Raw genomic sequence first — 18,704 nt, 5'->3', positions numbered from 1 at the left:
AGCAGCACTGAGTGAGAAAATGAGTTAGAAAGAGCACATCCAGTAAGTGACAGAAATGTTAGTCTGAGAAAAAGTAAAGCTAACAGTCCCACTGGCAAATGGAAAAGATCAACTCAAACTTTGCAATTAATATCCAACTCTTGCAGTTTACTTTTTGAGCAGGGGGAAACAGTTCCTACTGCTTTCAAATGTCCATTTAAATTAGCCAGTGTCCTACATAAATTGAGAACCTAGTAGGGATGAAAATATTAAGCTTGTTTTGGAAAGGATACTTTTCTTGAAAAGCATGAAGATGCTTAATGAAACCAAGAATTTCATTTCTGTCTCATGCAAAACACCAACATTAAATAGTGTTATGACACTCAGGTGCAGCTGTGAAATATGTTACTTGCAACACTTCATAGCTCAGCTGAGAATTGGAAACCATTCTTAATAGAATGACCCGACAACACAAAAGAATTAAAGATTTTTACCCATTATTATTTTATGTGCTAATGTTCTGATCAAAAAACATTTTAAAATGGTTATAAAGTATAAGCAAAATTGCACTTATATCATGTTATGGTCTTTTTCTAGAGTAATACAATTTCTAATCCAATCTTTCTCATTTTTTCCATGCTCAGGTTCATATGGAAATTCAGTCTTTAAAAAACTCACCTCATTTTGCATATTTAAATAAATACTGACTTTAAAAAACCCATGGAGTTTTAGCTAGATTATAATACATGTAATAAGATACAATAAATACTTAAATCTACTTACTAGCAATTTGGGTTGTTGTTGTTTTTTTTTTTTTTTAAATACCAGCCATGTGAAATGTATATCCAGCAGAAATCTCAATTTTGTTAAGCTTGGTTTTTTCTAAGTTTCAGGTTAACACTTGTTTTAGAGGACTGTGATCAGAATACACGAGACTATCTCTTGCCATTTTAGACAGCTGAATAATGGTTAAAGACATATGAAGGCTATAGCACAGCAAATTTCAGGATAATAGTGGAAAGCACAGGTTAAAAGAGCTGAGAGTACAGAACCCAGTTTGGTAAGGTTGTGAAAAAACCTCTGCACCCAGAAAGATGGTAAAAAAGGCACAAGACCTTAGACCAAGGAAAAATATTTTTCCACATATATAAATATATAAATGGGGAGGGGAGCAAATGAGGCAATCATGACATCAGAAAAGTATGTATAGAAGCATTAGCATAGGAAGTGCCATAGATAACTAAATTTCTTCTCTATCAGTTCCAGAGTCCTGACTTAGTTTGGGAATCTTCAGAGTTTGTGAATCATTTCTAGTTCAATACTTCCTTTGTATATGGCTTACTATTAGTGTCAGTCTTCAAAGTCACCAAGAATACATGTGAGCAAGAATATGTACCTATTTTTAAACTTAACCAGTGAAAGATTAAGGCAAAGGAGTGTGCAGGTTGATCAGGAATATTTATTCATTGAAATGCTGCCACAGCCTTTCACTATTCAGTATCAGCTAAGTATTAGAAATGGTTTCATCTCCAGTGTTACACCTGGTAGAAAAAACAGTTTAGTAGCATAAATAAACAAAACTTTCCCAGCACTTAACAACATCTGATAGCTTTTGGCTCCCCCTAACAATTTGAATTCCAAATTAAGATACATTTTTTTAAAAGAAATCTGAAACAACTGTAGAGAGTAAGCTTGATACAGTGGTTGTTTTAGAACCCTGTATACTAGCTGATAATAAATAAGACTAGTATTAACTTTGAATAAGATGTTGAACATAACAATTGGACTCCAGTCGCACTATACATTTTCTGAACCGAGCAATTGGAGCGGGAGACCCAACTGTGCCATTTGCTGATAAACAAAACCAAGTTTTGGAAATGTCAGTTAGATAATATTATGATTGTGCACTTATAAGAAATGTGTACACATTTCACCTTATCTTCCTACAGTAGAGATGATTATCTTAAGATGGTAAAACAGAAGTTTTACAAAACTGACAACTCATTCATTAGCAAAAAGTTTATAGCAATACTGAAAAGCTGATTTTTGTTTAAACACCAAGCAAGCATGGACATATGAATATTCCTAACCTGTAAAATGATTCCTCCACATTATATCAGCGAAACTCATTGGTGGGCCACTGGGAGGGTAGTGTTTACCTTTCAGAGGCTCATGATCAGTCCTTATCATATCCATTAAGGAATTTTCCAAAGAGTGCAAGTTAAAAGTGTCATAGGGCCTATTCCGGTCCTAGAAGGAAAAAAAAAAAAAAAAAAAAAAAGGAAAGAAAGACTGTTAAAGAAAAAAATAATTTTCTAACACAGAATCATTTCTTATTTTATAAAACTCCAGTATCCAATTCTACATTTCTTCTTGAAAGAACTTCTTATATTACAAAAACCTTGATAAATATAAGCCTACAGTTGTTAAAATGATACCCTTCATTTTCCAACTACTGCTTTCACCAGTACAGCTATGCAGAGCTTTTTAATACTCCTAAAAATATACCTACAAACAATAGTTAATTCTAAACATGATAATTTAAACAAGTACTTAGAAATAAAGCAGTATTAATGTTTGCACTGGAGAAGTGAAATTGTTTGAGTTCAGAGATTTTTGTTTTACAGCTTCATCATCTGCCTTCTGCCACAAGTGCTACCTTAACATCAGAGTAGAAGCAAGCAATGCTGAAGACAATGGGAGGCACATTTGTTCCAGAAGGTACCAAGTAATTCTTCAGGAATCTCACAGGTTTAAGCAAAGTACACTAGATGCAAGACAAAACAAAAAGCAAGATAGGATATGTAACACTTTCACACTAGGGCACTCAAAAACCTGAGCAAGGGTTGGTTTGTATTGTTTGAATCTCTCATTTTTAATTTGCTATAGTTCAGATTCTGTTTTTTAAGTAAGTAAAAGGGAAAAAGAAAAAAAAAAACCAAACACCTTTAGCAGGCCTATTAAAATAATCAGTTTCAAAGTTCAGGAACAATCTTATGGAGAGAACAGTCTACCCATGCCCATGTATCTAGAGTACTATAGGCAATGGGACAGTACTCTAAATACATGTATCTAGAGCATAGGGACAGTAGCAGAACAGCCCCCTGTAGTCAGAAAGTTTCTAAAACACATTAGTTTTCTTATTCTCATCACTATAATTAAAAAAAAGTAAAGCACAACTATGTAAATCATAGCTGTTTTTCTTTGTATACTGTATTATGCTACAATTAATAAAGAGTGGTATAACATTGTCCTGTGCAAACTGAAACCTTCATTGTAGTATGCCCCCAAAATTCCTAGAACAATGTCTTCCACATGCTGGTTACTACAAGATAATCTTCTTGCTTGAAAGAATAAAATTGAAAATACTCAGATAAGAGGCTGCAGTATCCATAGCAAATGTATCAAAAGTTTTGTCTGAATAAATACTGTTTCTCTTGAACCTGCTTTTTATTAGGTTGTCTTTAAATAAAACTAAAGGAGAAGATGAGTTCACTGGCATAATTAAGCTTTCTTTTAATATTCCTGTTCTGGAATTCAAATAAATACACGTTATTAAAGGTTTGCTGTTAGAGAAAGCTCCAAAATACAGATCTTTTTACTGCCAAAAATCTCATGTTCCCATAGTCTGCCTGCTCTAAACTGAAGATTCAACTTCCCTTCTCCAACATGCCAATGTATTTTCTGAAAGTGGACTAGAATTATTTTTTTCACACATTTATTTCACCTACTGAGCATTTCTTGGAAGAATGAATACTTCATTTTTATTAGAAGCTATACTAAGCACTAAAGTTCAAATGAGCTCACTGATGTCCAGTTTTCATTGTTGATGATTTTTAGGTCTTCTACAGCTGTTTAGAATGCCAACATTTGTATACTGTATTTAAAAGAGTACTTGTTCACCTATCCAAGTGGATCAATACATATAGAATATAAAACAAAATTTATGCCCAATAAATCTTGAGGGAGGGAGGAAAGCAAACCCAAAAACCAAAACCCTGAGGTAATTTTTTTTCCTAACAAAACTTTATTTTGATTAAAACAACCCACTGCTTGGTAATACATAATAGGAGAGAAGAGTTTGTTTTATTTCATATTCATTTCCTTAAAAAAATGCAAGGCTAGATTGAAAAGACAAGTGTAACTTGCATGTAAAAAAAAATCCATTCTTGTAATATATTAGTAACTTGATTAAATAGGATCTATATTATTCCCTCAAAGCAAAAATTTTAGTTGTCTTTTTCTATTTGTTCCTTTTAAATACCCTTTAAATACATGTACTATGAATATGTAAGGAGGTCAGGTGTTACAGTACTGAACTATGGCATCTTTTTCGACAGAAAATATGAAAGCAAACATACAGCTCATATCCTAAATAGGGGTGGGGAAGTATTTTTCAGTCAGATCCGTCCCCTGATCTGGTTTACTATACGTAACAGAGCTGAGCTGGCAAAACCAATACTGGCAGGAGAGCAAAAGGGCAGGACTGCTGCTTTTGCCACAATGATAGTTTATTCCAGCTTTAAACATTCCCAAGATTACAGTCTTAAGAGGCCGGAAGGCGTGAGTTCAGAAGAGGGCACAGCCTACAAATGGAATTTAATTGTCCTTTATTAACATATGTATGTTATATTTTAAGTTTGCTACTATAGCAGCAAATCTCTGGGAGGTCCTACTTTGTTCTAAAACTTCCCAAGGAGCTGTGCACATGGACACATGAAAAAAAGGGAGAAAAAAATGGTAGCATCGAAGGCAAGGACAGGTTTGCTAAAATGCAGGATCTTTCTAACCTTTTAAGGGGCATACAAACCTGCAATATATTTTCAAGATTAAATTAGACCTACATTGGAAACAGGCAGATCAATTTAATCAAAACCCTTTACCTAGGCAATTATGACACTTCCCACTATAGTAATTGAGCAAGCTAAATCAAGTAAAGGAAATTTAGACACAACAGATTTTTATGAGTATGTTGTGGCATGTGCATAAGTATAACGCATGCTGACTACAGATTTTGTAGTGCGGGTGATAAAATGAACAAGTCAGAGCTAACATTCTAGCTCCTACAGAAAAGGGCTACTACCATTTTTCTTAGCAGCTTTCATTGCAGTAGTAACTCATTTTTACTCCACAGATTTGAACATTGTTTCCTAAATTCAGCAATTTCTTCCAAGAAGCCTGGTGCTTCTGCACACACACACAGAGGATGATGTTTCCTTATTTCTCAGCATGAACAGGTTCTCCTGGTTTTGTGAACTGATACTGTTCCATCTCCCAGATTTGCCTTTTACATTCTTCCCACAGGTTACCAATCTACTGCCAAACAAACCCAACAACAGAAACAATTCATAAAGGTCCTTAGTAGCACATAGGAACTTTGCAAGGAAGTTCTGGGACTAGGACCATGAATGGAAATGAAAATATAAAATACAGAATGATAAAGCAGAATAAAAAACCTGGAAAAGAAATTTGAAAAATCAAGACAGTCTAGAAAATCTGCTGGGATCTTCTAGAGCAGACAAATATCCTAAAACCTACTTAGATAAACTACATTATGGATAAAAGAGAAATCTCCAGCTACAAGGCACTGCCTTTGGCTACACAGCAACCATTAAGTTAGAAGATGATTAAGTCCACCCTGCCCATGTTGGATTGTACTTTTGCTGTGTACAGACAGCAGCTCCTTCCTTGGTTGCTGCTAGTACATATGGCAGCATATTTAAGTTCTTACAACACTCTAGGCTTGAAAGAAAGAAAAACAGCTTAGTAATAACAACTCTTAGAAAAGATACGGGTCCTAGAACTTTAAATCCCGGCCCTTGGCTGTTATCTATATGTTCATTCATGACACAGACTTCCATAAAGTGTGTATGTTAAGCATAATGAAAAATTACAAATACATATGCAGGATCAGATTTTTGAAGGATCACAAAGAGAAATGGCCCTGCAGTAGAAGTTGGTTCTCAACTTTCTACCTTTAAATATCTTACTTGTAAGGCTAACTAAAAATGTCACAAAACAGTGTCTATACTCTGTTTGTTAATTTCAAAAAGACCCAACACACAGTAATTTTGCCAAAAAAAAATAACTGCAGACAAGACACTAAAATGAGAAAATACAATAATTTGCATTTTACACTTTGTGCATATGTATTATGCTAGTCTTTAATTACACAACCATAGTAATTTTTCAGAGGCACACAATGAATCAGCTTCAGGAATGAATCAAAATAGTGCTTTGAAGAGGCCTGTTTATCTCTAGGACAGATTCCTGTGTTGCTTATTCCAGGAGATGGCTGAGGTATAATCAGTGTGTTAGCAAATTCCAGGAGGAGAAAAGACATTCTTAAAGTTATCTTAATTATAAAACAGAGATTACTTAGCAGTACCTGAAGTATGTAATTGACATGTGTGTGTATCATTTGAAATCAAAAGAACTTTTTCCCTTTGTCATACCCTGTAATGTGGTGTGCTTTGTCCTGCCCCCTTCAGACTCAAAGTGTGGGCATGTAAGGGCAAGGCCTACCTAGCACTACTTCAGTTCCCTCCCAATAGATACACAGACTATGTCTTCTCTGGTAAGAGGGAAAGGTAAAGACTGAGAAAAGAATATATGACTACATTATGGATGATAAAGCCATATAGCTAGGGCCATAACACGTGTGAAGTGAACCTTAATACAGCCTGGCTTCCTCACTACCTCTTTCAGCTTGAACAGGTAGCTCAAAGTAATTGGAGCTAATGAACTAAAAAAGGAAATGACCAACATATCCCATGACAGAGACATGGAGAACATGCACCTTGCTCCAAAGCTGAAGTTCTATCTTTTTCTTCTGCCTCTGAAGAGGATTATGGCAGCAGACACACTTGACCATTAACTGATGAAACTACAGTCACAAAGTGAAAAGTTTTACCCTGAGAAATCATGTCAGGAATCTAACACATTGCCCAAGCCTAGCTATCATCCATACTCAAAATCCTTAACCATGTATTTTAGCTTGTGTTGAATCCTTGTTGGCATGGTCATCTGCATCTGTAGCATTGAGCACACATTGAGCTGAGAGATACACCTGATCTGCCTGTTTTTTTTAGTATGCTCAAGTACCTAGACCCTTCCAAAGATACATTTCCCTGTCTTTATATGTTTCAGTCCATCTCCTAACTGACTTCCTATTAAGCTTCCAAGCTTCCTATATTCTGAACAATATCTCAGTTTCAGTAATTTATTTCAGTGTTCTACATTTTCATGCTGCCCTACATTTTCAAGCTTCCTCGCACCAGTATGTGGCACAACACAGCCCAACTCTGCCGAGCAACAAGATGGCCTCCACTCGCTGAACTGTTAACTGTTTCCAGGAGAATACCAAAACTCCACTTAGGCTTACAGAAGTCTCAGCATTTTTTACTTACCAGATTCTGGGACATTACATGTAGTATTTCAATCAGAAGGAAGAGATGAGATCCTGGGGAACAGTTAAAATTCTTACGGCTTAAACAACTTTCTTATTAACGCAGACTTCTTCACTGTGGTCACTGCTGTGTTTCATTCTTCTGTGCCTGACATAAGCCTGGATTTGGCTGCACAGGATTGCTAAGCATTGCCAACTAAAGCTGAAGTCAATGGAAGCACAGCTTTGAATAAATACGGGGTAAAATGCCAGCACTGTTTTAAACTGGGCTCACTCACTCTGTTCTAGCACCTGCAGCAGGGGTTATTACTAAGAACACAAGGAAAACAAGTTTGTCTCGCTCCAATATCCCAATCCACAGCAGCGAAAACAGCAACTGCAAAAGAAGTATTACGGAAGTTCGGCTTGGGACATGCTTAATCTGCCATGATGGTGCACATGGATGATCACATACAGCAAGCTCTAAATACTCACTGAGCAATCTTTAGCTGCTAGCAGCTTCAGCTGTGATGCAATCCCACTTGCATTCTCAGTAAAGTTTAAAAAAAAAAAATCTTGCAAAAGATAGAAAATCAGAGGAATATGGTCACATGGTGAAGTAAAATGATCACTTTGCAAAAGAATCAAAAAACTGTAAATAGCAAATGTTACTTCCTTTGCAGCTTGGTGCTGGAATACTGCCAATAACAACATGACTGACAACACAGATGCATGCAGAACTAGAATAACCAGAAATTTCAGTAATTTTTTCCTTATATTGGATTTCATAAAAACATAAAATAAAACAAAACAAATAAGAAGTCATAAAACATAGGTGGGGGGGGAACACGGGATAAATTTGACTATGCCCATGGTAAAGAACATTACAGCAGAGCTACTAGTACTAAGTCTTAATGGAATTTTATTTTAATTCTGCTTTCTTTTTTGATCTTTCCAGTTAATTTTGGATAGTATTAAACTAAGTCGGATTTATTATGTTTCTTTACTGGAACAAAAAGCGGAATGCTTTCTTATGTTGTTATTGCTCTTGGAATGCCCACAGAAGAAACACATCAACTTTTCATATGTTTGTCTTTTCTCACTACCAATCGTAGCACATTTTACTCTCATAGGTGTTCAGAAGTTCACTGGGCAAAAGGTGATTTTTAAGCTTTTTCAAAAAGCTTCTAAGAAGAATAAGGAAGTTTAATACAAATATAAAACAGATCTAATTGTGTATAGATTATGGAAACATTTCCATATAATTTGAAAAATAACATTTCAGAACTCTAGTTAACGATACTTAATCATCTTGCCTGTGTTCTATAAACTTTTATAGCTAACATGCAAGAACTCAGATTTAATCCAAAAGCCTTGAAAACTTGATCTACTCAAGCAATTTTTCCACAGAGAAAAGTAAAGGTTGTGTTCAGACTTTACCCCTTTATAAATTCTGAGTTCTAAAACGTTACAAGAAAACTAAAATCTCTCAGTGAAATGTTTGCAATTTTTATTTCCAAATGAACTAAAATGCACAGAAATAGGAAGAGATAGGACAGGCATTTTATAGAATTACCAAAACTAATATAAATTATATTATTCATTTTAAAGGTCATTCTACTTTGCAGTTAAGACGAAATTCCCTTTTTGTGCACACTTAATACATGCTCAAAATATATATAAAAAAGTTCAGGCCTTATAGCCATAAGACTTGGCATCATAATCACTTAAACAGAATATTCTGACAAGTTACTGAATATTCAATATTTGCTTGCAAACTGTGGGGAAGAAAGTAATAGAATTTAGCCTGCCTTTTCCTAAATAGAGGTTGTAGCTACAGGGCAGAGAAATACACTGTTTCCCTGGTTTAGGCAATTCATGTTTTGGAGTTCAGGGAACAAACCACAACATGGCCCTACTGGATACAAATATAAATGTATACATATATACATATGTATATATACACACACACATATTTATCTGGTTCTATATTATATGCTTTATTTCTTTCAGCAGAGTCTTACTAAGCAATAGCCTACTTATTGTGTTCTTTGAAGTACCCATAGCTATTCTTCCAATGCAGATTTTTATGATATACCAAGCGTACTACTTACACAATCGCTAGTGTTATTTCTCCACCTCAGATTCAAAGACAGTAAAGCACCTAGTCAAATGCTCAAATCACCTAACCTAATGCTCCAACAGGGAACACTGCTTATTACCAGCAAACAGAAATATAATAAACTTAATATTTCAAACATCTTTTTGCCATAAAATAATTAGACAATGTGTTTTAAAAAACCCAAACACAAAAAACCCCCCCAACAACCAAAAAGTCAAAAGAATTTACAAAACAGCTATTATTCTTACACCCATTACACTACGGTAATGATCTGCAGACATTACAACTGACTACGCACTCACTGACAGGATTTATGTTTAGTCATATTTTGTTCAACGTGATGCTTTAGATAAAAATCTGCTCATCAGTCCTGCTGCAGAATGCATCTCAAAAAGCTGATGTATCCACTTTCTATTATAGTTACTGATTCCAGTAACAAATGGTTCTAACACTTGTAAAATATAGGATTAAAGCAGTTACACCCAAGATGATCATCAATTCACAAAAACAAGCAAGTGGAAAAAAAAAAGATGTCAGCAGTAGAATTTACAAGGCTATTCATTATACCCTTGAGCTATTACAATGACATAATTTAACTGGTTCAGGGGCCGGCTCTGCAAGAGTTCAACACCAATAAGTTACATTTGGGCTTCTACCACTTTGTTCAGTAGAATGATGCCTGTGTGCCATAGCAGGGAAAAACTAACATTGACCTAAGAACACCTTGCCAGCTAAATCTGCACGAGTTAAGTGCAAACCTCAAATCACAAGATGAAAGCACTACGAAGATGCAAAGACTGCAGAGGAGAAGGGAGTATCGGGGATGCTGCAGCATGAAAGGATCTGAAAGATTTACAATAGGAGCAGTCTGTCTCATTATATTATAGGATAATGAGACAAAATGGGAGATAGAAAATAATACAAGTAATAACTGTCAAACAGATGTCTGAGCACCATTGCCCAGTAGCTTTATTTACTATGGCCACCACAGTAAAGGAATCTCTATGATTTCTCTGAAACAGAAATAGTGGTTTTGTGTATGGTTACTGATCATCAGTGACATGGAATATATTGGTAAGGTTAAAAAAAAAAAAGTGCCACAGACATGTTTAAGGCTTATGAGAAACAAAATATTGTCTCTGACACAAACTGGTTGTGCTTTTAAGAACAATGTGACTAAAATAGTATCTAACTGGCATATTTCAAGTCAGGCTCCTGTTCCATTTCTATCTAGCAAAAAAACCTGTAGGTGCCAGAATTCCAGATAGATATTTCAACAAAAAAGGGGTAAGACACTTCATCTGTTCATGCAGAAAAGATTTTCACCTACATGTTTAGAGAATAACCCTTAGAGAACACAGTAATTTTGCCATTTCAATGCCAATATAGCCCTTTACTATTTAAAAGAAAACCAAGAAAATGTTAACTATAGTTGGAATAGTTGTTCAGTAAGGTGGGGGGGAAAAGTGGGGTCATTTACCAATATTTATGCACAGGCCTAAACCAGGCCATAAACACTCTCAATGAAAAACAGCTCCCAGAGAAGACAAGGAGGTGACCTTTTCAGTGTGATGTCACTTTGCATCCAGCGGGATTTAAAGAAAAGCCATAGACTTTTAAATACTAAAATTACTCATGTAAGTTGTCCAAGGCCTAATTTTATATTATTACAGCATGATTAATATGCATGACAAATTGTGGCACAAGAATCAAAAAACCTGCTTTAAAGAGGTACACACAAAAATCCACTCTGCCACCTTCTTCCTAATGGGGACTGAGAATAGTTAGGCAGCAAATGTTCTCCATCCTGGAACTTTATCGAGGACATAATCATAGAATCCCAAGCTGTCACAGCCACCTTCTTGCAAAGTAAAGAGGACTACAGGCTCCGTCAAGCTATGCACCTACTTCTAAGCATGAGTCAAAGACTCCTGTAGAGCCATGGAGATACGAGACAATCCTTTTCCTGATGTGTCATTATGTCAGAAATTTTAATTTATTTGCTTTTAACTATTTGATCAGCTTCAAAGTTACCAAAGGCTGCATATCTGCAACTGAACAGGTGGGAAACAGCAGAGAGTAGCAATCCAAAGACCACTCATAGCATCAAGCTCCACTTAAAGAAGGACAGAAGTGAAAGAAAAAAAAAAGTCCCAGCCCAAAATGATGTTTTAATTAGAAGCAATTCTTTAAATCAATTATATGCAAGCAATCCCATTTCAGATCAAATTTTGTAAACGAAGGAATTTTTCCAGTTGCAAGTACTGAATTATCCCACGTATGAAAAATTTCGGTTTAATAACAAATTCAAAATTAATATATTAAATATATTATTTCATATAACAAATACATTAAAATAGTAACTGAATCACACTCTGCATACTTGCATCTTTTATTACCTAAGGGGCTTAAAGGCATACATAATATGAGGAAAAGAACAACTGTCTCATGTATAGAGTGCCTGAACACTTACATTAAAACCCTCAATAATAACCAGAACAGATATTTCTTCCTCTTAGAAGAGAGGAAGCCATAAGTATTTTTGTGTTGTCAGGTGTTACATATTCAAATTACTGCTGCACATTTGGATTTAATGAATTAAAATAATTCAGAAATCACATAGAAGATACACAAGTACATGTATAAACAGGTAACTAACCAAAAGGAAACCTTTGTTTGGAGGAAAGCTCCTTACAGAAATTGGAAAGGGTACTCACAGGAGCAAGAAAAATGCTTTCCTTTTACATTATAAGAACTAAACAAATTAGCAAAGGGCAAATTTAGCAGAGATTGCTCCAGACAGGGGAAATGTCTTGAGATAAATGCCCACCTGATGTGCAACAGAATTTTCCATTTTTGCACAAGGTAATAAAGGTTGACAGGCACCTTAAGAAACGTTGTTAGAAGGAAAGAACCAGGATGTTCAGCCACTTAAGTACATTCAGGAAAACCATAATAAGTTCAGCATGAATGCCTTGGACAACAAATACCTAGGAAAAAGTCTAGCAAGACTGATAAAAGAATTAAAAACATATCAGAAGAAGTCAGGAGAAAATAATGCAGCCTCCATAATCAGTCTTCAGATACAGAGGGGAAAATCAGGTAAACAAGGGTAAACAGTAAAGACGGGTAAACAGTAAGAGACAAAGCAATATCATCTATTCAATTCAATAATAGACATCATGTGCATGTGAACACCGTAATCAAAAGAGCCAGAGTTGGTAAGGCACAGTTGTGATGCAACTAAAATGTCAGTACTGTGTATATCTGACCAGCAAAATAAAAAGGAAAGAACTGCAGTAACTGAAGCAGGATACGAAACTACAGATGACACTGTTTCTAGTTTTTATGACTGAAAATCAAGGATTTCTTCTCTTTAAGAAATACAAAGCAGAGATAATGTAGCATCATACGTTAACGATGTAAAGTACGATTTCTGGTTCTTGAAAGAATATGATATGGCTGATCTAACAAGGACTTCCATATAGCATTGCATATGGTACTACAAGCAAAGTAACTACATAAATGGGGAAAAAAATAGTAATTAGTGCAATTAAGGTAAGAAAGAAAATTACGAAAAGGGAAAGAACTGATAGTGCTAAACAGAAAAATCTGCTAAAGAAAAGTTACTAATGGAGTTTCTTAAAGGCAAATCTTGAGACCAATTTTATCAATAATGGTTATTAAAATAGGAACTGCTAATAATATTCACAAGATTATCATCAATACAGATATCAGCTCATCATACAGAAAGAATTGAATTAATTTGAAGAACTGCAACAAAGCAGGATAATATTTAATAGCACTAACTACAAGGTTATGACCTCAAGGACTCAATATTCACTATAAGCTGGAATCTCATCAACCAGAAAGGATGACACAGAAAGGAGAAAGACAAGAGTTTATTAGTTAATTTCTAGACAATTATAAATGCTGAGTATTAATGTTAAGCGTGAGAAGGTAAATAAAATTGCAGGTTGTATGAAAAATAATACTTCTAGAAGGGTTGCCTTTTATATCTATCCACATCTGTATTCAATTAAAAAAGCTATTTTCATTGTATTTGTTCTTTTAAATTATTTCCCTTCCTCCATACACCTAATGGAGCCAAGGACTGAGCTATATTTTGAAACTTTGACCAGTTCAAGTTTGTTTTCAAACAAGGCTATCTAAGCCAAATAGCAAGAAAACTTTCCAGTTTCTTTAGAAAGTAAAGCCTTCCAAACAAACTGTAAAGTTTACTACAATCCATTTTCAAGTAGTTTTAAATGGCGCACATGACATCAGTTACTTCTCCCTTGCCTACAAGAAAATATCACTATGTAAGTAATCTGCCATTTCTACTTTGCAAAACCATGTCAGAAGAGTGTATTCCTGTTTAGACAAGGGAGGCAAGGCTGTCTACAAAAGCTTGCATCAAAACATTGCTTGTAAACTCTGCTGACAATTATGGTTGATTTTATTACTCAAAAGTCACTGCTTCATTTATTAGCAGCCAAAAGTAGAAGAAGCCGCCAAGCTGAGGACCCTCCCTTACCACTGAAACATCCAACACAGACTAGAGTTTGCAAGATTTTATTTGCAGAAATTCTCATCCACAGAAAGTGAATGGGTATATTGTCATCTTGGATTACCATATATGAAAATACCACAACTTCACTTTCATTTTGTATTATAAAAATCCTATTTTTTCTTATCCCTGACTTTTGCTTCCTTCACCCTCTTGTTCTGCCTTAGTCTTCCTACTGCACAGTTAGCTGCTACTTAGGGCTTTGCGAGTTTTAAGAAAAACCCTTTCAGTTACTGTGAGAGGTTTCACCATTTTCAATTTCTTTTTTAAAATGTCGCAGAAAGAAAGAAAACACGAGCAAAAGAATTATTTAATGACAAAATATTAGGTCAGACTTATGGGAATCATAATTTAAAACTAAAAGCTATCTTTACAAGTAGTTTAAAGAAAATTTCAAAACCACAAAGTACGTTACAAACATTTGACAGACTTGGTTATTATACACCTTATGGTTACTAAGCACATCAATAGATGGTATTAGATTTGGTTATAAGCCACCTGTAACGTGCTGGACTCTAACAATCAGATAATACATTAATAATTTATTAACCCTTTACAAACATACAGTTACTGTAAAAGGTCATGTAGTAAATGGTAGTAACACTAGCTACCTACATGTTAATTCATTAATGCTTTTAACAAATCTCCTTCATAAAGTAAAATACCACATTAAAGGATCTACCTAAAAAAGCTCTGAGTAGTAGTCTGGAAAACACTTCCTTGTGAGACCACAGGGAACATGGGAGTCTAATGTATTAGATTTAAGATTTCTAAAGTATGATCTGGTGACTCCTGTAAGGTCATATAACATTTCATGATTGTCTATCAGATGCTGCTAGTTCCCTACCTTATTTCCATCTGCTTAACACATAATAAACTTTACAAAGTTTAGATTTCTGTCTTTTACAGCACTAGGTGTCTGCCTGATAAACTAAGCAGATACAAGCTCTCTTGGACCTCAATCAATGCACTACCAGTAATATACAAACAAGATTTGCTCAGAGAAATTCAGGAAGAGCTTGTCATACCTGCATATGAGATTTAAAAAATATATTACTGAACGTGAGAAAAACGCATTACTTGAACTAAATCACAAGTACTTTCTTATAAATAAGGGTTAAATTTTCCAGCCAATTTTTTTCAACTTAAGGCTGCCTTTTTAATACTTAATTGGATGGTTTGGAAAGATTGATTTTTTTAATATTTTTTTTAGGTTAATAGGAAAGAAATAGAAAAATTTGAAAATTAGAGAGAAATAGAAAAGAGAAAAAGAATGACTGGATGATCATGGTCATGTCAGTGGAAGGCAGACTTGAAAAATTGAGATGATCTAACATTTAATAGAGCATCTTGCAATGCACTGTTCATAGATATACTAGTTTAATAGAGCAACTTTGTAAGCCAAACTAAACATAATTTTTTTTAAAATATTATTTTAAATATCATCAGAAAAGGCAATTGTACAAATAGGACATTAAAAAAAAAAAATCTAAAATTCCATAAAAGAACACAATCCTGGACGAAAGTAAAAATATATATATGTTTAAAGGATAACACTCAGCATAGCTGAGCTGAGAAGATGGTCCAAGGATACTCGGCACAAGCTCCAGAACTATTTATCCATTCCATGCCTTTTTTCATTTCAACAGTCTAAATGCTTTCAGGGTAAGAATTGTTCATTACATACACTGTATGACATGTAACTAAAATTAAATGGCATTTCACAGTTAGATGCCAGTAAGAAAGTTTTAGTAAATCATGATGAATACTGATTTTAGCAGCAAAGTAAAAACTGGAAATAAAAAACTGTCAACTTGGTTTTAATTTTTTTATTTATTTGTTTTTTTAATAAGGATAGAGGCAGAAGAAATCTGATGTTAGTGGAAGAAATACACATAGTAAGTTTAAGATTGAAGAAACATCCAGGAGACCTTTTAGGATGTTAAGAAAGACTTTGTAAAAAGTGAAAACCCTGCAACTCACACTTCAACACACCCCCCCTCCCCATTGCAGTGAGAATTTAGAACATACACATAAATACACAAAAATTGCTTTTTTTTCATTATGACCATATAAAACACTAAGCATAACCACTAAAAACTAGTTGAAAATTAACTAAATTTGAAAAATAACAAAAAAATGAAGAAAAATATAATCAGTTTGGTGGTTCAAGTTCCTGTCCCTAAATTTAGTTCATCTACACATACAGCAAAAATAAACTAGACAGTAGTGATAATGTAGCAGTACTGATGGTATCGCGACAATTTAAACTTTATCCTTCAAAATCAAGTCAAAATTACTGGGTTGGTCTTTTTAATTCTTATCAGGTAGGAATTACATAATCATTGAAGAAAATATGGCAACTCCTTCCTTTCATTTTTTTTCCCCCTTGCTGATAACTAACAAACAACAGCAAGAGCCTATAATATTTCCATTGCCTCAAGCAGAATGAAGCAGCAACTTCCAATGAGGAATTATGAATTTTAATTCAATCCAAAAGAGTATTTTACCATTCAAGTGTTTTAAAATGTTTTGTTATGTTTTATTTTTAGCAGCTTTCATAAGAAGCCATAATTCCAAAGACTTCCTTTAGGAAATAACCTTACTCGCAAAAAATGCCTTTACCACTCTGAAAACAAAACTAAGAAAGCTTCAGTGGGTGATTTTCTTTATTTTGAAGAGCCATTCTTATATATATAAGAGATTAATTCAGAAACAAAACACATTATAGATAGCATCACTTTCTGAAATTGCCTGACACTTCTCATTAAAAGTTCAGCTTTAAGTTGCTAACAGTGTTGCCCAAAATAACTTTTTAGGGTGAATCTTTTTAAGTTGAGCACCTTCACAATAATTCTTCCATGTAGGAAAGATGAATTTCACTGGAACATCTGCTTATGATTATGACATAATAGAAAATTATATATATAAAAAAGTCCATGATAAAGACATAATGTTTTCTCATTTTATGTCAGAAGTGTTTTTCTGTCAATCTGTGTGAAAATCCATCCCAAGTCACACATTCTGGAAGCTGGGAATGGGGAAAGAAAATCACTTCAGCATGTTCAGTTTAAGTTATCACTCGATTAAAATTTCTAAATTTCTGAAATTTAGAACTTCTAGCTAACACTTCTGAAAACTCCATTCTCTCTGAATTTATTTAAACATACTTAAAACCCCTCATGTTATCAAGTTTGCACAGGAGTAATTCCCACAGAGTAAGGGAACACAACTCAGCTTATGACTACAGGGGTTTATTGGGCCTTCTCCTGTAATGTGAAGCTTTGACATAGAAAATGGAATAGGGAAGGCCAACTCAAATGAAAAGCCTCAGTGAAAAGGGGGATCAAAAAGCAGGAACAGAAAGTAGTAAAAGAAGGGAAGTTTGAAAAGAGTGGAGTTGAACAGTTCAAGGCTGGCTGAAACAAAAAGTGGGGGCCATACCCACAAAATCATGCTTCACCCAAAACTGAAACCCATTGACAGTATGTGCTCTGTACACATTACTTTCATTAACTTTGTTAAACCAAGAACAATCTGTAGAGTTGATCAAAAGACTCCAACTTGGCTGATGAATCATGTGAAGGTCATTATCTTAACATGTAACAGAACCTGTGGTTTTGCTTAAGTATTTTACTTAAGCTCTAGGAATTTAAAAGAAAATTGCAATTCTTGCGAAGTTTGCAAAGCCGTACACAAAAAAAGTTAGGAAGTGCAGGAGTAAGACTGCCTGTGCAATTTAAATTCTATCATTTTGCATGAATAAACTATAGTTGTCTAAGTTTCAAAGCCATTTTTCCAACAAAACCCTATCTCATCCAGTGCCCATCAGTGATGTTTTCGAATAATTAACATGTGGTTTGTTTATAGAAGTTCTATGTTGTTTCTTGCAGAATTTGGAAGATGTACAGAGAATGACATAGACAGCTGAAGGAAAAGTGGGTCTCAATTAAGAAATAAAGTATTATGATTCTTTTCTCTTCCCTGACAAAAAGTTCTTAATTCCTGAATAATTGGTATGTAATTAAACTAAAACTTTTCACAAGTGACAATTTGTTTTCTTCATTTTTTGGTGCCTATTTTGAGATTCACACAAACCGCAAACATAGAGAGTCAATGGATGTTCTGTTTCCAAAGAGCTATATATGCTAAATATTTCAGAAACCCCACCAATTTTTTGGTCTTCTCAGATTGAACATTGAGAATAAAATTATTTCCCCAAACTCTGTGCCTCTTATTTATATCCATAGAATAGAGATCACCCCTTCTCCTAACACTCTTGTGACAATGCAGATCAGTATCTATCCTGATCAGCAGTGCCTCTCTTCTGTAAGATCTTAGAAAAATTGACAGTTGTATCTCTGGGATGAGTTTGAAAACAACGCAATAAAGAGACAAAGCCATGACAAATGCGGAAAAGGAAGGTATCAATTAGCTGCATTTTACGAATGCTATTGGGAAGTAGCATTATAGACAGAATCATATAATTTAAACTTATGAAAACTAAAATGTTGACCAAGCCTGAAGACACACAAGCAAAGTTTCTGCAACATTTTACAACTTGCTCTTTAACATTCTAAAATTTACAATAATGAAAAGATTACACAAATGAAGATGTTTCTATATACAAAAATAGTACATTCATC

At 34.5% G+C, this 18,704-nt stretch overlaps 1 protein-coding gene across 10 annotated transcripts in view; it reads right to left on the bottom strand.

Annotated features, from left to right (window-relative positions):
- The window catches only part of CPEB3 (cytoplasmic polyadenylation element binding protein 3), a 99,631-nt gene that overhangs the window by 63,797 nt on the left and 17,130 nt on the right, over positions 1 to 18,704 (bottom strand). For 7 of the 10 annotated variants that reach the window (XM_074874976.1, XM_074874977.1, XM_074874975.1 and 4 more), the window contains exon 3: positions 2,070 to 2,229. In XM_074874976.1, the coding sequence (XP_074731077.1) occupies positions 2,070 to 2,229 (160 nt within the window). Of the gene's footprint in view, positions 1 to 2,069; positions 2,230 to 2,638; positions 2,717 to 18,704 lie in introns of those variants that run through there. The other 3 variants (XM_074874978.1, XM_074874979.1, XM_074874980.1) reach the window with 2 other exon arrangements.

The sequence above is a fragment of the Strix uralensis genome, chromosome 7 (assembly GCF_047716275.1).
Source record: "Strix uralensis isolate ZFMK-TIS-50842 chromosome 7, bStrUra1, whole genome shotgun sequence".
Classification (NCBI taxonomy): Eukaryota; Metazoa; Chordata; class Aves; order Strigiformes; family Strigidae; genus Strix; species Strix uralensis.
Note: the sequence above shows the minus strand (reverse complement) of the source record. Positions and strands in the feature narration are given on the sequence as shown.